General features: G+C 36.1%; 4 protein-coding genes across 4 annotated transcripts; 2 read left to right on the top strand and 2 right to left on the bottom strand.

The window, feature by feature from the left end:
* Positions 1-422: 422 nt before the first annotated feature.
* On the bottom strand, positions 423-9047 carry DFA_07136 (uncharacterized protein; the record flags this gene model as incomplete). The annotated part of the gene is made up of 12 exons (XM_004366946.1): positions 423-3149; positions 3217-4521; positions 4613-5141; positions 5237-6215; positions 6290-6613; positions 6703-6993; positions 7069-7350; positions 7423-7749; positions 7825-8100; positions 8196-8616; positions 8739-8858; positions 8976-9047. The coding sequence occupies 12 exons, from the start codon at positions 9045-9047 to the stop codon at positions 423-425; spliced, it is 7653 nt and encodes a 2550-aa protein (XP_004367003.1).
* Positions 9048-9199: 152 nt separating this feature from the next.
* DFA_07137 (uncharacterized protein) lies at positions 9200-16888 on the top strand (the record flags this gene model as incomplete). Its single annotated transcript, XM_004366947.1, has 9 exons — positions 9200-9248; positions 9531-9563; positions 9632-10395; positions 10484-10660; positions 10729-11744; positions 11833-12995; positions 13020-13326; positions 13412-15120; positions 15234-16888. 9 exons carry the CDS (start codon positions 9200-9202, stop codon positions 16886-16888), a joined length of 6873 nt encoding a protein of 2290 aa, XP_004367004.1.
* Positions 16889-17027: 139 nt separating this feature from the next.
* Positions 17028-20050, bottom strand: DFA_07138 (RabGAP/TBC domain-containing protein; the record flags this gene model as incomplete). Its single annotated transcript, XM_004366948.1, has 4 exons — positions 17028-17496; positions 17559-18255; positions 18328-19114; positions 19202-20050. 4 exons carry the CDS (start codon positions 20048-20050, stop codon positions 17028-17030), a joined length of 2802 nt encoding a protein of 933 aa, XP_004367005.1.
* Positions 20051-21000: 950 nt separating this feature from the next.
* On the top strand, positions 21001-25444 carry DFA_07139 (Phox domain-containing protein; the record flags this gene model as incomplete). Its single annotated transcript, XM_004366949.1, has 4 exons — positions 21001-23353; positions 23452-24375; positions 24464-24569; positions 24652-25444. 4 exons carry the CDS (start codon positions 21001-21003, stop codon positions 25442-25444), a joined length of 4176 nt encoding a protein of 1391 aa, XP_004367006.1.
* Between the last annotated feature and the right edge of the window lie 52 nt (positions 25445-25496).

Below are 25496 nucleotides of genomic sequence, written 5' to 3' on the forward strand. Positions count from 1 at the left end.
TTTGAGCTTTGGTAAGGTTGCTAACAAGTGTTGTCTATATGGTACTGTCTCTTTGATCCAAGAGAAAATGGATGCTCTCAGTACTTTATTCCTCCATATACATTGAAATAATCTTTCTTTTGTTATCTCTATTTCTTTTCTTTGTTCTTGTCTTTGTTGTCGTTGTTGTAGTTTCTCTTTCTTTTTTTTAACATTATTCTTTCGTCTTGCCATCTAGAAATATAAATATAAAAATAGAAATCGATAACCTATAAGAATGATATCATATCACTGATCATCACATCATTGTTCTCTTTATGCAATGTGAACAAAATAAGAAATTAATCTTCACTGTTTTGTGCACCGAAAAAAAAGAGAACAAATAATATTATTCATTATTTAATTATTTATTTAATTATTTATTGAATTATTTATTTAATATATTATTGAGTAATATAAATAATCATATTTCTTTGATATGATGTTTGGGATGGTAAGATTGTGAATATTTGACTATTATTTGGTACGATTAACATGGGTGTTAGGGTGTCAATGTGGATAGAGTACTGACCAGGCGAAGAGACTGTAAAGTTGTAATGACCAGGATTATTTGGGTCAAATGAACCTGCAATGATTAGTCCACTAGACAATTGCTTTAAACTAAACTGACACTCTGTAAATATCTTGTCGGATGGTGGATTAAAGAGATTGTTGTAATCTGATTCTCTCCAAAAGAATCCATAAATACTGATGGGAAGAGAGATGTTGTTTGATAGTTGACCACCAACTTGTACTTGAATATTTGTAATCGAGGTGAGGTCTGTCGAACTATAATGGACACATTGGGTAGTAGTGTCATTAAAGTAATAGTTGTAGGGACAATTAATTGATGGTTTGTTGTTGTTGGAGTAGTGGACAATCGATGCCGAGCTAGGGTTTATCGAATACGGTGGATTCTCTGGTACAAGGTTGGTACCACGAATAATATAGGTTCCGCCGATAGCAACAGCATGTGAAATGGTTGGAGGAGCATAGGAAAAGGTTATCTTTGATGGAAGAAGTATTTGACCATTGACAGATGCATTGATCACCATATTACCTCCTACTCCACGTGGAACTCTACACTCTACAAACGTCTCAAATGGACGACAGTTACCTAGTATGATTGGAGGTTCGCTGGTCAGAGGTTGCTGGATAGAGACAAAGTCAATGCCCAATGGAGAATTACCCCAACCATATCCACTAAATGCAATTATACCACCGGTATTGGTCGACAATAGTGAAGAGACGTTGGTGATAATTGGAGCAAGATACTTGAATTGATTAGATGCACCTGCAGTCATACCACCAGCTACAACCCATACCTTTGGTGCGATTGGGAATGGTTTTCCAATTGGTACCTTTGCCATTACATAATTATTGGTGTAATTGACAATATCCAATATAGTATCTTCCAGAGCTACGATTGGTGCTACTCCTTGACCACTATCAACAAAAGCATCACCATGAATAACAATATAATCTCTTGGGTCACCTTGTGAAGGGAGGACATCATCGATTCTTGGTGGTTCGTAGAATATCAATGGTGATCCGATTGATAGTTGAGTGTGTTGGTTGGCTACACCGACCGATACAAGTGTAAACTTTGTAACCATTGGTGGTGATCGACAAAGAATAATGTATCGTGAGACAGACTGTGGCGTGCAAACATACGTGTTGTCAAACAATACTTTAACATCTGACAATGAGGTTCCAAAGTTATCTCCGGTTACTGTAATGAGTTGATTACCATTACTGTTGATCATATTGGATGGAGTCACTGACTCTATTTCAGGTGCATTTAGGTCAAATGTAAATGTTGATCTTTGTAGATTATAACCTCTAATCTTGACGAGATTGTTTGTTCCGACCACCGACAAGGGTAGTTTGACGTGTGCACTGGTCGAATCAAACAGTTGGACGGATGGACTTGGCACACCTCCCACTTCAAACACATGCGATGTGTTGAACCCATTACCCATGATGGTCAGAGTAGTTGACGCGTCTCCAGAGGGCGGGTTAATCAACTCGATGACCGGGCCTGTGAATCGCGTGCAAATAGGGTAGGTTGGATAATTGTCAAATTGCGAAAAGTTGGCCATTTGAATATCACATAGTTTCGAGTTGAGTGTTGCAATAGCCAGTCCCTCATAATACTTTATGTAACCACTTCCACTGTCTTGGTACGATGATGCTGGTTTGGGGATATAGTAAATCTCCAAGTCTCCAAACGATAATAGATCCCAACTGTGTTGATTAGATACCATCATTTGCTTGAGTAGTTGAGTGATGGTGTAGATGGACATTGGTGAGCATATTTGGATGGATCCAGGTGTTTGGTCATCCAACACACCATCTCGATAACACAATTCAATTGGATGGGTAGAGATATGGTCACGATTCATCTCCTCGAGGAATTTGATCACCTGGTTACCAGACTGTGTCTTTGGTTCAACTAGTAATAGTTTGATCGCTTGATTGACTCCTGCAATGGTTTGCCAATCATCAAGTGATCCAACAAGCTTCATAATATTACGTTGACTCTGATTTAAAATATCAGATTGTTTAATATAATCGGTTGGATCATTAAACAATTGTACAAGTGCTGGTGTTACTAAATCTTCTTTTAACCAATCATACATTTGTATGTGTTCTTGATTATTTTTACCAAGGTGGAGTGAAGAAAACATTGTTGTAACCGTTGTAGTTGTAGTTGTAGTTGTAGTTGGTAGAGGTGGACGAATTTGAATATACCGATTATAAAGAATATTTTTGTTGGTTTCAGTATGAGTTGGTGCTGGAAGTGTTGGTAATAATAGAGTCATACTATTAATATTTTGAGCAGTGGTAAGAGTTGCAATGGAATTGAATAGATCAACCCATTGAACATTAATATCACCAACTTGCTTGCCTACAGATGCTCCATGTTCATCGGCATAGTCATTATTTAACCAATCCCATGCTGCACTTGCACTTCTATAGAATAATTCCTCGTCACTTGGATTATTCATATTTGGTTGATTCTCTTCATAACCAAAAATATTTAAAATGTTGGTCGTAGGTGTTTTAAATTTATCAAAGTATGTAAAACATACTTGGAAATCTGTTGTCCCAATAGTTCCTGTTAATTCCTTTAAAAAAAAAAAAGATAAATATCAGTTAGTAAAATAATAATCAATATGTTTTCTTTTAAAATACATTAAAAATGAATTTAGAAATAGCAAATATAATTCCATTTGCCCAATTTGGTTGGATTTCATCGGTTTTGAATATAGATTGAATAGCTTGTTGAGGGAATATAGAGGCAATTTTGAGGAGTGCTAAATAGGTCAATTCCTCTGGACAATAGGTACCAGTGTTTCTCATTAAAACCTTGTGTGAATGTTTATAAAATGGCGAGTCAATGTCTGGCTTGACGATGGTTTGGAATTGAGTATTTGTCAAGTCAACAGATGCAATTAATAGAGGTTGGATGTGATCAACTAGTTTCTCTAAATAAACGATGGTGTGGTAGTCGGGGATGAGTGTCACGTCATAGTCACGGGTATATGTTTGTAGACGAAGATAGCTGTATTTGTCAACCCTTTGATTGGGTCTAGTGTTGGGAGGAAGAAGAGGGTAGTCTGGAATAGGGAGGGGGGTGGTCTCGGTGATTTGTGTAGTTCTTGCTTGTGATAATTGAACACATTCTGTTTGATCACCATCAATGTCAAAAATACCATCATAGTAATCACAAACAATGGCTCTACTATTCTTTGCTACAAAATCCAATGCCATGGTGTCGTGTGCGTGAAAGTCGACAATATCCCTGACAGCTGTTCCAACTGGCAAAGTTGATTCTTCTTGACCAATTTCATTTGGATCGAGGTGAGTACGAATAGCAAGTACTTTAACTTCATGCACCGGTGTTGTAAACCCACTGTCAAAGTGTCTTGGAATCATCCTCGTACTCGGTCCATTGACAAGTACTTCTTTCACCTCGACTGTGATTTCTCCCTGGTCACCAACCGGACGGTTTAATTGAACCGGTTGACGAATCCAATTAGAGTAAAACAATCCGTTGTTTTTAGTATGAGGGGTACCCAGTATACCAGCAGAGTTTGGAACTCTAGTCGAGTAAATATGGACCATTCTATTGAGTTGGTATGACAACTCTGGATGTTGAATACATAGTGCACCACCACCTCTTCTACCCTGATTATTATGACGATTCAAATCACCAAAACAAACCATGTTTTCATTTTCGTCATGCCAAAAAGCAGGGTCCATTTGTGGCCGCACTGGAAAAAGTAATTTGACATGACTTCCTCCTTGATGAACATGTGGTTTATAACCAGAGGGAGCTGTTACATCTTCGGCAATATAGGGAGCATAACGAATGGTTGAAACATCGACCAAATACTCTGTTACAGGGGTCTGTTTACCAGCCAAATAATAATATGAAAACATTTTCCTCTGGAATTCACTAGCTACAATACTCCAAAGATCAATTCCATCATAAAACTAAATAAATATTGATAATAAATAAATATTAATATTTAAAACTATGGTCAATTATTATTATTAATTAACTTCAATTTTATCGTTTACATACCTGACCACGACGACTACCACGATTAACAGATAAATAATCTGAGAGAACTAGGCCAGCAGGTATATTATTTAGATCTAATCTAAAAGTTGAAGTAGTCTTTGAAATTAAACTAGTCTTGTAGAAAAGTTTGGCTCTCATTCCAGATATTCTAAATTCTGGTGATACCCAATAACAAATATCGAGAAGATTTTGTTGGATGGGTAGTGCAGCTCTACAGAGATTGATTTGGTCTTGTCTGTTGGGAGCATACACCAGAGGTGGGCCAGCACTCAGAATACGTCTGTTCCAGCGCCCAGATGGTTGCAAAAAGTCATATAAATAGGGATTGGCATCGATACGTTGTTGGTCCCATGACTCTAACCCATTTTGTACGAGGTGAGGGATATTTGGATACTTTGAGAATGGTAACATATAGACATCATTCTTGAAAAGATATTCACCCGCATTATTTAAATCATCTATTCCATAACAAAAGAAATGTTGATTATTTCTTGCTGTTCCAAGCCAATATATACCTTTATCTGGTGTTCTAAAAAAATTAAAATAATAAAAATTAAAATAATAAAAATAATTAATATTATTAATATGCATATATTTGATATATATATTGTTTATATGACATACGCAAATTTTAATGGACCATTTGAATGAGATGAGGGGAAACCAGGGTTAGAGTGAATAATATGAATACCACGTATACCAGCACCATTTGGTAAATCCTCCCAAATAAATATTCCTTTTGAATGACCTATAAGCTTCTCTGGCCATTCATGAGCGAAATCACCATTGGCTGCTCTTTGTGCAGGTTGGTCATTGTAGAATATGTAATAGTAACCGTCGTCTGTCAGCTGATCAAAGGTTGCAGCTAGTAGATTGTATGGTCGATGGTCGCTAGTACGTTCAGCTCCAAGGTTGTAGCCAACCGTCAGTTCTTTGGTCGAATCATCTATCCACATATACTTTTGTTCCGATGATGCCCAATTCATCTTGAGTACCAAGAACCAATCCCTTGAAGGATTAGATCCATCCGCTTCATCTTGACCCAGACAAGACAATGTTTGAGCGTTGAATGTCACGCTGTCTCCATCGGTTGCTACGATATTGGTGGTAGGATGAGTGACGGTTACTTTAACGTCTAACGGTCCAATATCATCTCCTCCATCTCTTGTACATTTGACATTTGTATCGGGTATCGTGATCACTGGATTAGTACAAACATGACCACCAATAGTAATTTGAATTAAATTATTAGCAGTTCCAAACCCTTGACCTACAATCTCAACCTTGACCTTTTTCCTTCTTGGCCATTGTCTTGGTGCGACAGAGTTAACGATCGGTCCCGCATACACAAGTGTTTGGGCTGCTGTAACTACAACTTGATTGTCTTGTAATTGTAAGGTAACTGGATAGTTACCTGGACGACTTGCAGGTCTCTTACATTTGAGTGTTGTAGTAGTTTGTAATGTGCAATCGGTTGCAATAGGGATTTGAATCGAATTCACAACTACACCCAAAACTTGATCCAAACTTGTTCCAGTCATTGTAAAATAATCACCTCCTGATGGTGATTCCGAATCTGATACAATATTAGTTACAGTCACATCTAATTGGAATTAAAATAAAAAATGATTAATAAATTGAGTGATCCTCAAGTAGACCTTTTAATTTGTATCATACCATAATAAGTAAAATCGATAAAAGTGTTAAATGATTGACCAAACAAATCAAATGTGATTGGAAAGGTACCAACCTGACGGTATTGAACATCTGCCAATTTACATTTAAATTTGGTGTCTTCACCGTCTGCGACGGGAGCCATTTCAATCTCTTGACATCCCTGTCCATTGATTTTAAATTGATAGTATTTTTGTAAAAGTTGACTATCAACAATAATAGTAGTAATGTCTGGAATAGGAATAAAGTTTGAAACTTGAATGACAATAGATTTAGATAGAGTATTGATAAAACTCTTGTCATTATCAATATTCAAGATTTTAGGTTCTAAATAAATAAATAAAAATATTTTTAATTCATTAATAAAAAAGGTAATAATATAATATAATATTATTCAATAATTATTGAATTCATACCTTTAAATAATAAAGATAAAGTTGAAGTGGAAATTTGATCATCAACCTCACCAGTGATAAGGATTGGTTGATCTAGAATAGCATTTGTTTGTAATGAAGAATCTAGTTTAACGGTCAAGAATCCACCACTACCTTGATTTAAAAGATCATCATGATCCAAATCATCTCTTGTAAATTCTTGTTGACCAACTATTAGTTTTGTCAATTGATCTAAATTCTCTCCACGTATTCTAATTGATGTAAATCCCTTATTCACCATAAACAAAGGTTCAATTTTACTAAAATGAGTTTCTTTAAAGATAGATAAATATAAATATTATACTTTTTGTTTTTTTTTTGTTACTTTTCTATATTTTTACAACATACCAAAATAATTAAATCTAACTTGGTCTGATGATTGAATATCAATACTATCAATAGTTGCTTGAATATTAAATTCTAATGAATAAATATCTGTTGGGAATGGTTGAGTGTAGGGACCAGTCGTACATAATACACTCGTTTCAGATACAGATAGTGTATCAATATCGCAACCAACCCCACCAATATTGATAGATGAAACTAATTCCAAATGAGCTCCTTCAATTTGAATTTGTCTACCTTTGGTTTTTAATCCATTTGATGGATTGATTTGTGAAATAATTGGTACTATAATTCAATTAAATAATACTAACATTAGATTATAATTAGATGTTTGTTATGTTTCAAAAATTTACATACCAAATGATTTATAAAAAATATCACCAACAACTCTAATGGTTGGAAGAGGACTTGGTTGAGGTACAGATACAGCAATTTGATATAATTTTTGGTGACCGGCTTCGATACCAGTGATGATTGGAATTATGCATTCAATCTGATCAAAACGATGATTGACGATTGCACTTTCACAAGCTACCGTTTGGGTACTATCCAAACTATCAATAAATGTTACTGTTATAGCATCAACTATACTAGTATCGGGAACAATAAAATGTTCTCCAAATATTGTAAGTGTATGACTATTTAAACAAATTCCATTTTTTGATACACCTTGAATAATTGGAACTAAATAAATAATAATTAATTAGTAAAATACTTTAAATTTAATAAAGAAGTTAAGATGTTGTTGTGGGTACTTACTGACATAAGAGAATGGATCATATGCAACAACAGTTTGACCGGTATAGACAGTCAAGATAATTGGGACATCTTCAACTTTTTGAGAGACGGGTGCTTCTACCACAATCAAATTACTATGAGCTATTTGGACGGGTGCATCGTATCCTCCAATCGTAACGGTTGGATCATCATCAGTTGGATTAATCTTAAAGTCATCTCCTATAATAGTAACCAATCCACCAAATGGTTTTCCACCAACATAAGCTCTATCATTTTCAACTTCATCAATAAATGGTTCTTTTTTTTTTTAATAATAAATATAAATAAACAACTTTAAAAGTTAGTATATAATAATATTATTTTGTTTAAAATAGAGAATAAATGTGTCATACCAAGATAAATGAATTCTCTTTGATCGACAATAGCAGAATTGACAATGATTTCAAGTTTGAGTGTTGCTTTTGCCAAACCATTGAGTTTACGCTTTCTATTGATCGAAGTTGGATCTGCCCAAATACCTGGTGGAGCAGGTGGCGAGCTATAGACTAGCCAACCATCAACCGATGTTTCTACAAACGTACAGAGATATTCTAATTGTGCAAATGTGATTCTAACCTTTTCAATGGTCGATTGATCAATACCTGATATTTTAATCAGTGATCCTCCATTGGTGTAGGCAGCTGCACTCTGTACAACGATTTGTGCATGCACCAATACTAGTACTTGACTACTTGACAATAATCCTATTAGCAACAACCCTAACAGCCTGTGTGCCAATAAAGATATCATCTTTATTCTCTCTATAACTCTTTTCTAATGTAATGTAATTTACAATACAAGAAATATATTTTTGTTTGTTCTTCTACTGTACAACTAGAAATGATGTGATAGGAACCTAGGTCCTATCACATCCACCTAACTGCCTACCAACCTACACCTAAGAAGATATGAGGTGATCCTTGTCGTTTGTACATCTTTTGCCAATCTCCCAACATGGCCACCAACGCTATGATGATGTTATTGGATGGGTATAATCTTTGCTCTGGTTTGTTAATCTACTTTAAGGAAACAAGATAGTAGAGTGCCAATCCGCATTTGGATGATTGATTGGCCATTAGCACTAGCACTTCCTCTTTTGTCATCGTCCTTGTCGTCCATGGGGAGATATTTGCATCATTCATTGAATTTTTGTTTGGCCATCGTTTGGTTTGTTTGTTGATTGATGGAACATTCGTTGCTTGCATTTTCTAGTTGTGTCCCATTAAGTTGGTGTGGCACTTAACTCTTGCGTCTTTTGATTATCTCGTTGTATCTCGAGAGAATTATAAGGAAGCAGCTGACCACCAAATCTAATTTGATTTACTACTACTTTGGTGGCGCATGATAATGAATATGAATGCAATCACCATCTACTCGCCGCATGATGGATGCTGCAGCTACTAATAGTAGGTAAGTTGTAGATTCGTTTCTACCCTTCTCTTTCCATCTTCCTTATTTGATAGTACTATCTATCATAATTAATAATTAATAATAAACAAACAGACATACAGAGCAGAGATATATAATAATATAATATAATAATATAATAATATAATACAAAGAAGCAATAAATAAATTAAAAAGGGTGAACTTCACAATAGAGTGCTTTTGAAAAGAATTGACAAAAATGAGGTGGGGTACATTATGTTCACCGCCCTTTTCTTTTGCACTATTATTGTTTAATATAGTTATATTATTATCAATAACAAATGTAAATGCACGTATGTAATCAAAGTCGGTTGAAGAATGTATTATTATTATTAACTTACTCTGTTCTTATCATTTGAAGAAATCAAATGTATATCACCTGGTGGAGACAAGGTAACATGGTGGTTAGCAAGAAAACTACCGTTTACACAAAAGTATATCTATTGGAGTAGTGCCAGCAATGATATTCAGGTGTACAACTCGATTAGTGATGATGACAGTTGTCTCGGACGTACACTCGACCAGCTGACAAACACTGTCATTGCAAACACTTCGTCTACAGGGACCGCCTATTTGGCATTCAATAATGAACCATACTATGACGACGGCTCGGGTGACATTGCACCTGCAATGATGGGTGTTCTACCCTTAGATACACAACAATGGGGAAAGGGTCTACTCATCTACCGAAAGGAGCAAGGTGGAGGTGTCTTTATCAAACATTCTCTGCCATCGTTTCCCATCCCTATCAGAGGGTCTATCACATCTGTCAAGAAACCATCAGATAATCCTAATGGATTATGGTACCCTAAAGAGTATTTAGTCGGTACACCACCACTAGAGTTTGATCAACAAGATGATGTATCTCTTGGTCACTCGTTTATGTGTGCACCCAGTGCCCCGATTGCCGATATGGCCGATATCATCAAGTATGGGTATCCACATGTCTATGCCTCTAATCTCGGGCTGGCACCTACCGCCATTCCAGAACTAGACACTATTATTCGAAATGATCCAATCAACTCTTATTCAAGAGCAACGTCGACTGTCCAATTCTATTATATTGGTGCACTTGGGTTCCCAGGATTCTATAGTACTGCTCCAAACTTTAATGTTACTATTCCAGTATGTTTAGGTTATAAACTCCTCAAAATATAAATATACATATATGTTATAAATATACTTACCACTATCTATTATCTAACTAATTTAGAGCAGATATAATATTAAAAGTAGTATTAATGCAATCACTGAAATAAGATTACCAGAGGATTTTATCAAACAATACAATATATCAAGATCACTGGCTCATTGGAGTATGGATGTTGATATGTCACGTCTAATGTTTTCAAAGGATCAAATTTGTATTATGGATTATACAAATGAAGGTGTAAGTTAAGTTAATCATATAAACCAACAAGATCGATATTAATATTTCTATTTTTATTTTTCTTTTAGAATGGAAATTATATGCTTTGTGTAATTGGGTTACCATTTAATGATAAAGGAAAACCTTGGTCACAGTTTATTCAACGATCAACTGTCAGGTATATTACTGGTTGTGTGGGTACATCATGTTCAACCAATCAATTGCTAGTCAACTTTTTAACAACGTTTAGTGGAAAGGTATTGTTTGATATTAGTGCATTCACCACCAACTCTGATGCCGAGCAAATTGGTGATATTAGATCATATGCAAGACTTGTAGAAACCACCTTTTTACCAAATACAACCATTACCATTGGTAGTAGTGATGTGCAAGCATGTGACGAAACATGTTTGAGTAGATTCTCTGAAAGATATATCTACCAAACAGACTCTACCGGTTTATTGCATTTTGAAAAAGCAATGGAGAAATCAATACTCTTTTCATTACAATTGTCAAGTAGTAGTAATGGTGGTACTGGTAGTGTCAGTGTCTACTGGAATGATAATAGAGAATCTCCACAACTCGTATCAATTCCAATCGATCGTTCAACAGGAGTTGCCATAGTTGGCAGTCAATCGTCGTTGACCTATGCCATATTTATTTACAAGGTATTATGTATCTTTGAACCAATTCGTCAACAATGGTTAAGTACTAGTAGTGGTGTTGGTATTAATATATCAACTGTTCAAGTTCATCTTGACCGTATCAATCATATTGGCTATTTTGTTGATGAATCAGTTTGTCCATCGTTTAGTATTGCCGAACCATACTCTATCGAATCGTTTATGCGGTCATACTCTTGCCAACTTATTGTCGCTGCATTGGTTGGCAATCAAGGAGCACTGACATCCCAACCCATTACTTTTCCTCCAACTGACCCAGTCGATACACTATCACCAAACAAACAAATGGCATTGATCAAAGCTCTTGTAAACGTTGTCACTATGAAACTTCGAGAACTTTCATTCCCAACCATCAGTCAATCAACAAGACTATCATTAATTTATAATTCAGAATCAATCAATTTTGAATCATTTAATCAATTGTATGTAGCTAGCTAGTACCATACTTTAAACAAATAGATATTATTATATTCTTATTAAATATATTTTAACAAACTTAAATATTTAAAGAAAAAAAGATAAAACATTATATTCTGAAGGATGGATAACAGCTTATCTTTGGGATTTATTGGATGAAAATAATGAAGATATTCAAGATGGGTATCTCAAGAGATCACCTTTTTATGATGGCAATAGAGGTAAGACTATCTCATTGGAATTGTTGTTAGCAACATTGAGTAGTTTTTCATCATCATCCTCTTCATCTTTATCAACGATTGATATTTTATCATTTACCGATCGATTAATTGAAATGGTTCCACACAATGATAAATCAACGGTCATCCCATTAATCAAACGTAATATGGTTTACAATTACATTTATGAATGTCATTGGTGTAAACAAACCAATTATACTGGGTTGACAACAGGTGGTGGTACCAACATTATTGACCCAGTCACCAAGATTCTATTGGAAAAGGGTGTTTGTGAAAACCAATTGGTCGATGATGAAGCTGCCGAGTTATCTTTGACTCGGTTGAAAAAGACATTAATGAATTGGGTATCCAACCAAAGTAATACTAATACTGTCCTCGAATGGTCAACCAATCGAGGATTGGTATTCCTCTACTCTGAAACATTCAAACAAATGTTAAAGACTAGTCCATTGCTCCAATCACTTGTTCAGGCTGTCGACCCTACTCTGTGTCACTTCCCATTGATTGGTGTGGCTAGTGGTGATGTGTCTGACGAACAAGCAGACAGCTACCCACTCACACCAATGGCACTGGATATTATCACAAAGATAATGGTCGCACAGACGAGTATTGCCAATATCGTTCAACACTACAACCAAGATGTCACCTCTTACTATGTCGAGAGAACTGAATCTGACAATGGCCAAGGTCTAGGTATTATCACATACAAGAAACGTCTCTGTAGCTTTGCCATCATGACTCGTCAAGAATTTGACATGGGAACGTTTATATCTACTTGTCCAACCGGTTCACTAGTTAGAACAATCCAAGTTTTGAATAATGGATCTATACCAACTTGGTCAGAAAATAATAGTGTCATTATTACAGGTCGTAATTTGGATGATCTTATTGTCCAATTATCACAAGATTATATCAAAACTAATTATATTGGTATTAGACCGTCGACCGATGATGCAATTATCGTCGACCAAGAAACTGGCGAACAAACACTGACTGTGTCGTTTGGTTCTGGTGTTGGTATAAATGACATTATTTTAATAGAAGGTGGTGCAGATAGAGTATTACCAGAAGAATCACGTCTTCATCTTGCAGTTGGTGACCAATTAAAATTTAAATATGCTCCACCTACCATTGACTCTGTATCAAATATCAATAGTAAATTGGATGCATTTGGACAACTCATCACAATCGTTGGCAATAACCTTCTCACTAGTAATGGTGACAATATCAACTATACCTATATTTATCTCTATGTTGATAATGTTCAAATGGAAATTAACCAAGTTTCACACAGCGTTGATACTAAAGATACAATTATTTTTAAAACAAATAATACTGGTTTAAATAGGTAAATATTTAAAATCATATTATAGATATGATCATCTTTTAATTAATTCTTATTTATTTATTTATTTTATTTATTTTTTTTTTAGAAAATTAAAATTAATAATTGGAAATCAAAAAGATAATCAATTGATTGAATATATTTTAAATTTTAATGAACCAATTATCAATTCAATTTCAGTGACTAGTGGTATGACAAGAGGTGGTTACGATGTAACAATTTATGGTAAACATTTTGGTGTTGTTGATGAAAGTGCTCAAATCAGTATTGGTAATCCCAACACTACCTTTACCGAGTGTGATGATATGTTTATCATTGATGATCAAACCATTGTATGTGTTACACCTGGAATTGCTTCAAAGGACATGCAATTTGTCATTGTAGTGGCCAACCAAACAAATGACCCATCCCTCTATCCCCCATCAGCCCTCTTTTCAGCATACAGACCAGTTGTCGATCACATCATTTATTTGCCAACCAACACGTCCAATGTTGATGCCAAGTTTTGGATATTTGGTCGTGATATTGGTGTCTACTCTGGTATTTTCCCAAATATTACCATTTTTGGTGAAATTGATAGCGCCGTGTTGACATGTGAACCTGATGCAACTCAGTACATGAACAAACAATACTACACTGACGATGACCCAGAGAATCTAATTGAAACACCAACCAATACAAGCCATCCATACGACCCAATCAATGGCGAGTATGAACCATACCTCCAACTCGATGTTACCTACCGTACAACCGTGGATTTTGAAAGTATTGTTTGTTATTTTGGTCCAGGTTACAGTAACATGATCCGTGTTCAAGTTCAAGCTGAAAATCAAATATCCGATCCCTCATTGGAACCATTTACCTATTTACCACCAGTTCTATTGAATGTTACAAAAAGTATTGTCAATGACACATATTATAATGTGGAATATAGTACTGATGGAGGTGAAAATATTACATTTATTGGATACAACTATATTCCAATGGAATACTTTACAAACGATGAAACCTATATCGACTTTTACAACATTCAAGCCGAGGAATATGGATCGTGGGTTGAAAGTATTTGGAATCATACATTGTCCAATGTAACCATTGGACATACCCTACTCGACAATATCACATTCCATAATAGTACCGAAATTTATGGTATCGTTCCACTTGGTATTGGAGCCAATCTACCTATTCAAATTATGATTGGTAATCAGTCTCTTGTAGGAGACCACAGTATTACATTTAGTTATAGTAAACCAAATGTTTCACTTGTCAACTCGGTCGATACTATCGGTGGAAATGTAACGATTTTAGGATCAAACTTTGTGCCACTTGGATACAACTTGTCAACACTCGATAGCAATACCACCTTTATCATGATAAATGGAACCATTAGATGTGCTTTGGAGCAATGGGTATCATCAAACCAAGTCATATGCCAAGTGTCACCAGGTCTTGGAAAAGATTTGAGTCTATTGGTTATGATTGGTAATCAATCAAACAGCGAGAGCGGTGTAGACTTGTTCTCTTTCAATGCACCAAATGTCACATCGCCAATTGACAATGTTTCAACCGATGGATCTTCTGTTATTACAATCAAAGGCAATAACTTTGTTCCTCAAAATGTTGATCCTCTAGACTCTACCATATTAATTGATAACGCTACCCATGTGCAATGCCAATCAATCGAATGGGTTGATCATCAAACCATCGTTTGTCAAATACCCTATGGTGTTGGATTAAATCATCCTCTAACTATTCACATTTCAAATCAATCCACTATAGTTTATTTTAATTATGCCAGTAAGATTATTATTATTATTATTATTATTATTATTATTATTATTATTATTATTATTATTATTATTATAGTCATTTTAATTATTAATTAATAATAATATTCTATTCTCTTTTAGAACCCACTTTAAATGAGATTTATTTTGAAGGAAAACAAGGTGATAAGATTACAGTTCTTGGTAATCATTTTGTACCTATTGAAATGGTTGCAGAAATGAATTCACTATTGAATGGACAAAATGATAGTTATTCAGTTACGATCAATGGCCAAATCTGCAATAATGTTATTTGGATTGATTCTCACTCATTGGAATGTACCGTACCAGATGGTTCGGGTGAAGGATTGTCAATTGATGTTACAGTGGCAACCCAAAAGAATGATGTAAATCAATACTTCTCCTACAAACAAGATTCAAGTAGCAGTCAGGAAGGTAGTAGTGATAGTGGTGAGGACTCAACTACAACCACTACAACGACAACATCGGATGGATCCTCGACTACAGGTGGATCTCAATCCACAACTACTACATCTGGTGGTGCTACAACTGCCGGAGGTGCCACTACTGCTGGAGGTGCTACAACCACAACCACTGGAGGTGCTACAACTGCTGGAGGTGCCACTACTGCTGGGGGTGCTACAACTACTACATCCGCTGGGGCAACAACCGCTGGAGGTGCCACTACTGCTGGAGGTGCTACAACCACTACAACCACTGGAGGTGCTACAACTACTACAACCACTGGAGGTGCTACAACCACTACAACCACTGGAGGTGCTACAACTGCTGGAGGTGCCACTACTGCTGGAGGTGCTACAACCACTACAACCGCTGGAGGTTCTACAACCACTACATCAGTTGGCGCCACAACCGCTGGTGCTACAACTGCTGGTGGTGCCACTACCGCTGGAGGCGCTACGACAGGAGGAGGTGATGGTGGAGGTGACGGTGGAGGTGACGGTGGAGGTGATGGTGGAGGCGATGGTGGAGGTGACGGTGGAGGTGATGGTGGAGGCGATGGTGGTGCCACTACCACTGGAGGTGTTACGACAGGAGGTGGTGATGGCGGAGGCGATGGCGGAGGCGACGGTGGAGGCGATGGCGGAGGTGATGGTGGTGACGGAGGTGATGGTGGCGGTGACGGAGGTGGTGATGGAAGTGGAAATACGACAGGTGGCAGCGATACAACTGGAGGTTCTGCCACAACCTCTGGTGCTACAACTGCTGGTGCTACAACTGGAGGCACTGCAACAACCGCTGGTGCTACAACTGGGGGCACTGCAACAACTGCTGGTGCTACAACTGATGGAGGCTCTACCACGACTACTGCTGGAGGTGCCACAACTGCTGGAGGTGCTACAACTGCTGGAGGTGCCACAACTGCTGGAGGTGCCACAACTGCTGGAGGCGCTACGACAGCTGGATCCACAACAGGAGCAACTACAACAGGATCCCAAACAACTGGAGGAAGTGGTGAACCAATTGGAAAAATTCAAGGTGTTCTTTTCCATGATGCCATTCCAAATGGAATATATGATGTAGGAGAACTAACATTTAGAGGCATCCAAATTATCTTGTCAGGTGCCATAGACTCAACAACCACCACAGATCATAATGGAAGGTACGATTTTGAATTACTACCAACTGGACAATACACCATTACGATCTCACAATCACTATATCCATACACCAATGTGAATGTTCCTTTATCAGCCACAATCTCCTTTACAGGTGAGACTGTCACTCGAGATATTGCAGTAACAGCAAATTGCTAATAAATAAATCTATTTCCCCATTCTTTTCAAACTCTTTTTTTCTAATCTCTTACATTTATAAATAATATTGGTTATTTTATTAATAATTTAATTATGGATTGTCGTTGTACTATTACTATTACTACTATTATTCCCATTTCTATTTGAATCCAAGATTCATGTTTAATTTTTTCATAAAGTTTAGTTCCTCTTCTGATACATCCTCTTCTAAATGTTTCAAACTCTTGTTTGCACCATTACTGCCAGGAGGTGTAATAGATTCTGAATAAACCTCGACCAAGTCATCATCGTAGATTGGCATTTGTGGTACATTGAAATGTTGCAATTCTTTGGGTTGCGATGGACGTTGCTTTTCGGGTTTTTGTAATATGATTGGTTGTACAATTGGCTGTTGTTGCACTACCACTACTGATGGTGCTTGTTGTTCGAATTGTGGTGATTGGTGCTGTTGGCGTTTAACTTGATGATTATGAATGATTTCATTGTTTCTATAAATCTCTTGTTGTTTTTCTCTTTGGAGTTGTGATAATTGTCCAGTTGGATTTAACAATTTTTGAATACCATTCATTTCACTTTGAACTGATTTAATAATATCTCCATTTTCAGATCTAAATAAATAAAAAGAATTCAATTAATAAATTATAATTAAAAATGATCATGTGACTCTTACGATTTAATAGAATCCAATACCAAAATTAATCTTTCTAATTTGTTGGCAGCAAATATTTGATTTTCTCTCAACTTTTCAATTTCTCTTGATGGATCCATTTCATTCAATTCATTGATCATTTGTTTTACAGTTGATGTAATAGATGAAAATATACCAAATGATGATTGTTGTTGTTGTTGTTGACTCTGTTGATTTTGCTGAACTGGTTGTTGACCTTGATATTGTTGTTGTTGTTTTTGTTGTTGATATTGTTGTTTTTGTTGTTGGTATTGTTGTTGTTGTAATATTTTTTGTTGTTGTTGATGATGGTGATGTTGTGGCAATGGTTGAGAGGTAAGTGGCACAGGTGATTCATTTGAAGCCAGTGGGGTTGGAGCAATTATTTTGGTTGGTTGTTGTGATTGTTGTGGTGGTGAGTATGATGAAGAAGATTGTTGCTGTTGTTGTTGTTGTTGTTGATCAAATGTGTAATGTGTTTTAGTTTGTGCAGATGGTTTAACAACTCGCTTGTGCGTGTTGATAATCTCACTGTCCACATCCTTGCTATAGTTTGTAAGATTCGATGATAAGTCCTCACTCGACAACATTTTTAATTTCTCTTGTACCGTATAGGCCGTATGAAGTGTTCCCTTTGGATCATTCACCATTGGGAAATTAAATAATATTTGTAAACAATCTGAATAATCTCTTCCAATTACTAAAAAATAGAACAAGGAGACAAAATAAATAAATAATTAAAAAATATTTTTGTTATTTTTTTGTAACATACTTGCATCTTTTATACTTAACATCATAGCAATACAAATATAATCTAATAATTCAATACCATGTTTAAATATGGCATCCCAAAGAATCATTAGACTGTTGAGAGGGAAGATTTGAGCCAGGATGATACGAACCCATCGCAATGAATAGAGGTGTGGTTCGATATTGAGGTCTTTGAGGTAGGCGTGGAGATGTGCGTCGACAATACCCAACGTTTGGAAGATGCTGTGGCACTTGTTGACAACTTGAATGTTTGCAGCGGCATCGGATGCCTCACGCTCTGAAATATCATACAACTCTTTGCGAATACCACTGAGTCGTGGGGGTGGCAGCGGAGACGAAGGTGGTGAGGTGAACCACTGTCCGACCAGAGTCATCAAGGCATCGAAAATAAAGTAAGTGTCGTGTTCAAAGTATCTAGGGTCACGCAACACAATCGACAAATCAGAGGTGTTGTCATAGTGATCGATGGGTTTGTATGGGACAGGAGATTCTGGATAGAATGGAACGATGAGTTTGTCACGCTTGGTTGGTGACTGTCTGTGAGAGTAACGGAAATCACCCCAATGAGAATCGGTAAATGTAGAGAATAACACAGGTGCAAGAATCTCATTCATTCCTTGCAAGTATTTGATCTTTGGATACTGACGTGAAAAGATAAACAAAATACGTGTCATGCAATCCTGGATATCCTTTCTTTCGAAAAATGCCAAATCTGGATACGTTCTACTAACATCATGTCCAATCTCTCTTTGAGTTGTTTCATTCTCAAAAAATTGATTCCATATACTCTAACAAAATAAAATAAAATAAATAAAAAGTATTAATATCTATCTATCTATCTATCTTTTTGTATATATATATCTATATCGACTTACATCTTTGTTTTGAGATAATGGATCATCTACAACATCCTTTGTAGAACGTGGATCGATGATATAACCACGTTTAAGAGTATCATATTTTTGACGTTGTTTTTTGGTTTGTTCAATCCATTGGTCAGTCGAGGTCTTTGATAGTACACCAAGTGACACCTTCCAAAATACACCACGAATTGTTGATTGAATGGGAAGACCATAAATAGCAGATTCAAAGTCAATGATTTGACTTGGTGTCTCTGTAAGCAATAGATTCTTAAAATCTTTTTCCCATTGTTCCAATACTATATTTGGTATACCATCAATTAATTCAATTTTTATATCTTCTTCTTCTTCTTCCGATTCCTCTTCCTCTTCGACATGTGGAGGTGGTGATTGTTGTTCAATCACTTCTTCTTCTTTTGGTGGTACAATTACAATATCTTCTTCGAAGACTTGATTTTCTTGAACTATAGTTTCTTGTACTATAAGTGTTACAGTTTGTTGTTCTTCGGTTGGTACTTGGTCTACTTCTTCTACTACTACTTGTTCAACTTGTTCAACTTGTTGTTGTTGTTGTTGTTGTTGTACCTGGTCATCCTGGTGATTTACTTGTTGTACAACATCTTCGAATGGAGGTGGTGTTGGTGTATTATCACTATTACTATTACTATTACTAATATGTTGTTCTTTTTCTTCTTCTTCTTCTTCTTCTTGAAGAGGAGGTGGAGTAGCCAGGAAGAAATCATCTTTAAACAAGTCATCATGATTTGTGTTTGTCAATACAGTTGACTTTGGAGATTCATCAAGTGCTACACCTCCCTCTTCTTGTTCATGACCATGGTCATCACCAAAAACATCTGTCTCCATTCTATCTATACTATACACCTATACTACACTACACTACTAATATATATATATATATAAAATATAGATCTATGTTTTAGGTACTACTTTATCACTCAGGTGGATGATTAAAACAAAAAAGGTAGTTGTAAAAAAATAAAAATCAAGGGGTGCCCCTGAAAAATCCAATGACCACCTCGAAAACTCTAATGAACTTTGCAGGTTGTCTCGGCATAAGCTTAACACGGAAACTCTATTATGTACTCAAAGCAACAACTTGTCCTCACTGCAGATAGTGTTCACTTTCGAGCCACAACGTTTCACAGTTGACAATTTGTCACCTAAAAAACATAGTTCATTAGTTTTAAACACACAACAATTTTACTTTAAAAATATCTTGGTGTTTGTAGTTGTTGTTGGTAGTAGTATTGATATTTGTTGGGAAATACGAGCATTTAATTTACAACAAACAAAGTGCCGAGTCAATCCCTCAAAGTTGATTCTTGTTGAATTCGTTGTTGTTAGATATTAAGTAAGTTTTACACTTGTTATTTCAATCCGGATGATTTTCGTTTCAATTTTGATATTATTGTGGTTGTTGTTGACAACACTGGTCGCACCTCTCTCTGTTAAGTTTTTCAAAAGTTGTTTTTTTTTTAACAAAACCTCATTTTTACATCAAACTGCAAACAAACAACAAATAATAATAATAATATTAGACAAGAGTGGAGTGATAGAGAAGAGAGAGAGAGAGAGAGAAGAAAGAGACGATAGGCAAAAAAATCAAGAAACAAAGAAGATAAACAACACAGTTCAACATTAACTGAGAGTCTTGTTTCACTAGTAAAAGACATGAAGATTGATATCGTCATCTTGAGTAGATAGATTAGATAGATTAGATAGTAGTAATAATAGTAATAATAGTAATAATAATAATAATAATATTATTAGTATTAGTATAGTACCATTAAAATATGAAACGTCCATCTTCAATAAACAACATCTTCAAAAAGAAGGAAAAGGAGAAGGATAAGAACAAAAAAGAAGAGAATACAACAACGCCGGGAGAACCTACTTCTCCCGAACAACAACAAGAGAATGATCAGTCTTCAGTTCCCCAAACAGATGTAGTGGTGGTAGTTGAAAAGACAGAGTCGTCAACTTTGGCAAAGACTGAACCAGTTCCAACAGACATACATCCGCTCCTTCAAAGTGGTGGAGCAAGTCCAAGTAGTAGCAGTAGTAGTGTTGAAACATCACCACCATTGATTAGTAGTAGCAGTAGTAGTATTAGTAGTAGTAGCAGTAGTATGAGTAGTATTAAAAGAAATGGATCAGATAGTAATCAATCAAGTATCACCAATTATTCAAGTATAATTAATAGTATAAAGAATAACAATAACAATAATAATAATAGTAACAATAATAATAATAATAATCAACAACAACAACAACAATCTAATAATAATAATAATAATAATAATATTAATGGAATAATTAAAAGTGCTTTAATCATTTCAACAGAGACTGTATCACCTGATAGAAAGCCATATACAGTGTACAAGATACAGGTAGAGACAAGTACGCACGCCATCTACAACATTATAAGAAGATACAGTGAGTTTTTAGAGTTGGATCTCAAACTGCACAGCAAGTATCCGTTGGCACGTCTACCATTCCCGCCGAAAAAGACATTTGGCAAGATGAACAATGAGTTTATTGTGCAGCGTAGAGAGCATCTGCAGCTGTTTATGAACGCTATCTACGAGCACAAGGAACTGCCCTTTGACGGACTGGTCGTCGACTTTTTCACACAGCGTCCAGAAGACACACGTGCCATGTTGTTGGCCTCTGGTGCCGGCAACTCGCAGCAAGGAGGTGACAGCAACACGTCAAATCAAGTCATTCGATACATCATATCGACGCTACCCTTTTGGTCAGACTATTTGGACTATGAGTCGTTGCTGTCACTCACCGAGACATGCAACTACCTCTACAACACCGTGTCGTATTATAGCGATGTCTGGAAAGAGCTGTATTGGCGTCAACACCGTCTGTTGCACTGGGGGTCTCCCAAACCGGTCGTTTGCATATGTACAGTCGAGCTGCACAACTACCACACCGAGCGATCCAAAGGACTCAAGCGAGACATGAGTACTGCCAACCTCAACCAACTCCTCACTTCCTCCCCCACCACCCTATCCACATTGATGGGTGCATTGGAAGAAGAGACCAACAACTCAACATCATCTTCACCAAAGATTGGAAATAATATTGCAATTCAACAAAAACAACAGGGTACAACAGGATCAGACCATCCAGTCAATTCTTCTTATACAAGTGATACATCTGCAGCATCTCCATCTTCATCACCTGGTGGATTGGCTTTTGGTGCTGCTGGTAAGAGTATAACCTCGTCGAAACCAACAAGAACAACAGAGACAAAGTTGGAATCGATGGAATATTCGAGACAAGTATTTTTACAATTATTGGCAGCACATTCATTACTCAGAACTTCAATAGAGAGTCATCTAACACAATCCTATTGTGATTGTTTGGTTCCAAAGTTTAAAGGGTGTATCATTGGTCCACCAAATCTTTCACAATCTTTTCTTTTATCTTTTAAAACAACTTTTACAAACATTAATAATCAAAATAATCAAAGTAATAATAATAATAATCAAAATAATAATAGTTTAAGTAATAGTACAAATTCAAGTAATACTTCATCACCTTTAAATCCAACTATTGGTTCAACATTGTCGGCTAGTGATTTGGAATCATTGACAACGATGGAAAATTTAAATATTAGTGCTCAGACTTCAGATACTGCAGCCGCTGCAGCTGCTGTCCTTGCACCCACCTCATCTTTGTCATCTTCTACCACTTCATTACCACAAAAGAATGTTGTATCACATATAGTATCAACCAATAGAATGTTTTGTGTTGGTATAACAGACACTTCAAACGATGAAACCAAGGAAGAACAAAGATTCCACCTATCACAATGTCATTTTGTAATGATTACCTTTTCTCTGATCGATCAGAGCACCTTTGCAATGATTGATAAATGGGCAGAAGACGTTAAATTAATGTGTCCAGAAGCACCAGTCGTACTAGTTGGACTTGAACGTCATCTAAGAGATGCATCCAATACTACCACCTCGGTATCCTATCAAGACGGACTCGAGAAGAGTAAACTCTTGTACAATTGTGTTGGCTATATCGAAAGTCCAAGTGCTAGTGATGGTGTTGGAGGTTATCGTAGAAGTGTCCTAACTGAAATGGCTTCAAATTTATATAATCATTATCGTCCATTATTTACTCGTAAGTAGTAGAAAGAATAGAAAAGAAAAAAAGAAATAATAATATATTTATTTATTTGATTTATTAATTTTGATTTATTTAATTTTTAATTTTTATAGACCCAACAAAAAGAAACAAATATGAAATTAAGATTAGTTTCTTGGCAAAGATATTTCCAAAATATACAGATGAAATTATTTTTAGAGGGTTGTCTAGTTATGAGGGAGATGTAGAAAAGACAATTGAATTGTTGGCAATGGATTACGCTAGTTATAACAATGTCGAAGGTGAAGGTCAAATATTAAGAAACTCACGTCAATCGATGCACAGTCGTAGTCAGAGCAACGATCATTCACGTAACCCTTCGGCTGCAAGTTGGTCACTCAGACAAAGTTGGAATCAAGAGATATCAAAGATGGACAAGGAACAAAGAGACCAATTGATCGATGGATACTTAAACCTCGATCGTTCAACATCACCTCCCAACAATGGTACCAATAATAATAATAATAATAATAACAACAATAGCAGCAGTTATCATCGTCGATCAATTGCTCTTTCATCGTCAAGTGTAGAGTTGCAAGTCAATCAATTGGTAGAGAAACTTAAAAAGAGTTCTGTCGATAATTTCATAAAGGCATTTTTAAAGAAAAAGAACCTCAACCAAGACCAACAGGCCGAGATGGTACTATCGTTCCTCAGAGAGATGAAAATCCAACTACAGTCGAGTCAACTATTCAACAATCCACAAAATAGCGAAGAGGATCTAACAGGTCCACCACTATCGGAAATTGAAAATTATCTATATCAAAACGTTTACAAGTCAGTCTTTTCAACTACAGAGTCACTTCAAACCGATGTAATTCTCTCTGATAGAATGTCAAAATTGGTATTTGTCGAACCTCAACATTTAGAGATTCGTCATGACCACTGGAACAAGGATTTGTGGGCAGCCGCCGAAAAAGAGTTGCTCTCTGTAAATGATCTATACTCACCTTCTCAAAAATTGGAATGTATTTTAAATTGTTGTAAAATAATTTTATGTATGTAAAAAGTGGAAGGAGAAGTTAAGAGGAGAAACAAATTAAAATTAAAAAACTTTTAATTAAAAAACTTTTTTTGTTTATTTAGTTTTATTATCAAATTCTGATAGTCCAGGAGGAGCAGATGATTTTTTACCTCATCTTATTTATGTAGTTATTCACGCAAATATTCCAAATTTATATTCAAATTTTGAGTATGTACAAAGAAAAAAAAAGAGAATAATATAATATTTGTTTTTCTTTATTTATTTATTTTTATTTTTATTTTTATTTTAGGTTTACTTCAAAATTTTGTAATACAGAACTTTTAAAAATGGAAAGATTTTATTATTTTACAACTTTTGGAATTGCAGTGACATTTATTGAAAATATTGATGGCAAACATTTAAAGATTGATGCCGATGAATATAATGCTTACATGTCTGGAAAGAAGAAATATGTAAAGCAAAACGACGACGATGATATCGAGCCAATCAACGAAGATCCACCAACACTGGGAGAGGTGTCACGTGCAAAGATTATGCAAAAACTTGGCATTGACAATGACACTGCGACCAAGATCATTACAATGAGTCCCAAGAAGGGCCCGTTGCGCGACAGCAACGAAGACATTGACAAGTTGGTTTCAGAGAGAAACAGTCATAGTGAGGATATCCCCAACAGCTCGTCGTTTAAGAGTGGTGCCACCCCAACCACACAAAACCCATTCACTGATGTGTCCGAGTTGGACTCTCCACTTTTACCAGCTGCTGCCTGGACTCATTCCTCAATTCCACAAGCCACCGCCAATGGAAGTGACTCCTCAGCAAAACGTAATAGTTTCAAGCAGCATCATCTATCCCGAACACCACCCCTACCACATCAACAACCACCAACAACCTCAGACTCTACAAGTTCATCTTTGGAGAGTACACACGTTGAAGAGCATCCTCTGTCGGCCTCCAAACCAAAGGTCAGACGTCAATCGGTTCTTGAAGAGAGTGAAGATTATTCATTGGACGATAATACAGCCATCGATGACCCTTTGAAACTTCAATTCGTTGAAAAGGATCCTTCATCTTCCCCATAATAATAAAGCGATGAATAAAAAAAAGAAAACTTGTGAAAGTTTTAGTATATTT

This window comes from Cavenderia fasciculata (assembly GCF_000203815.1).
Source record: "Cavenderia fasciculata unplaced genomic scaffold Scf_ET2XIPL01CNAVH-3, whole genome shotgun sequence".
In the NCBI taxonomy this organism is placed as follows: Eukaryota; Evosea; class Eumycetozoa; order Acytosteliales; family Cavenderiaceae; genus Cavenderia; species Cavenderia fasciculata.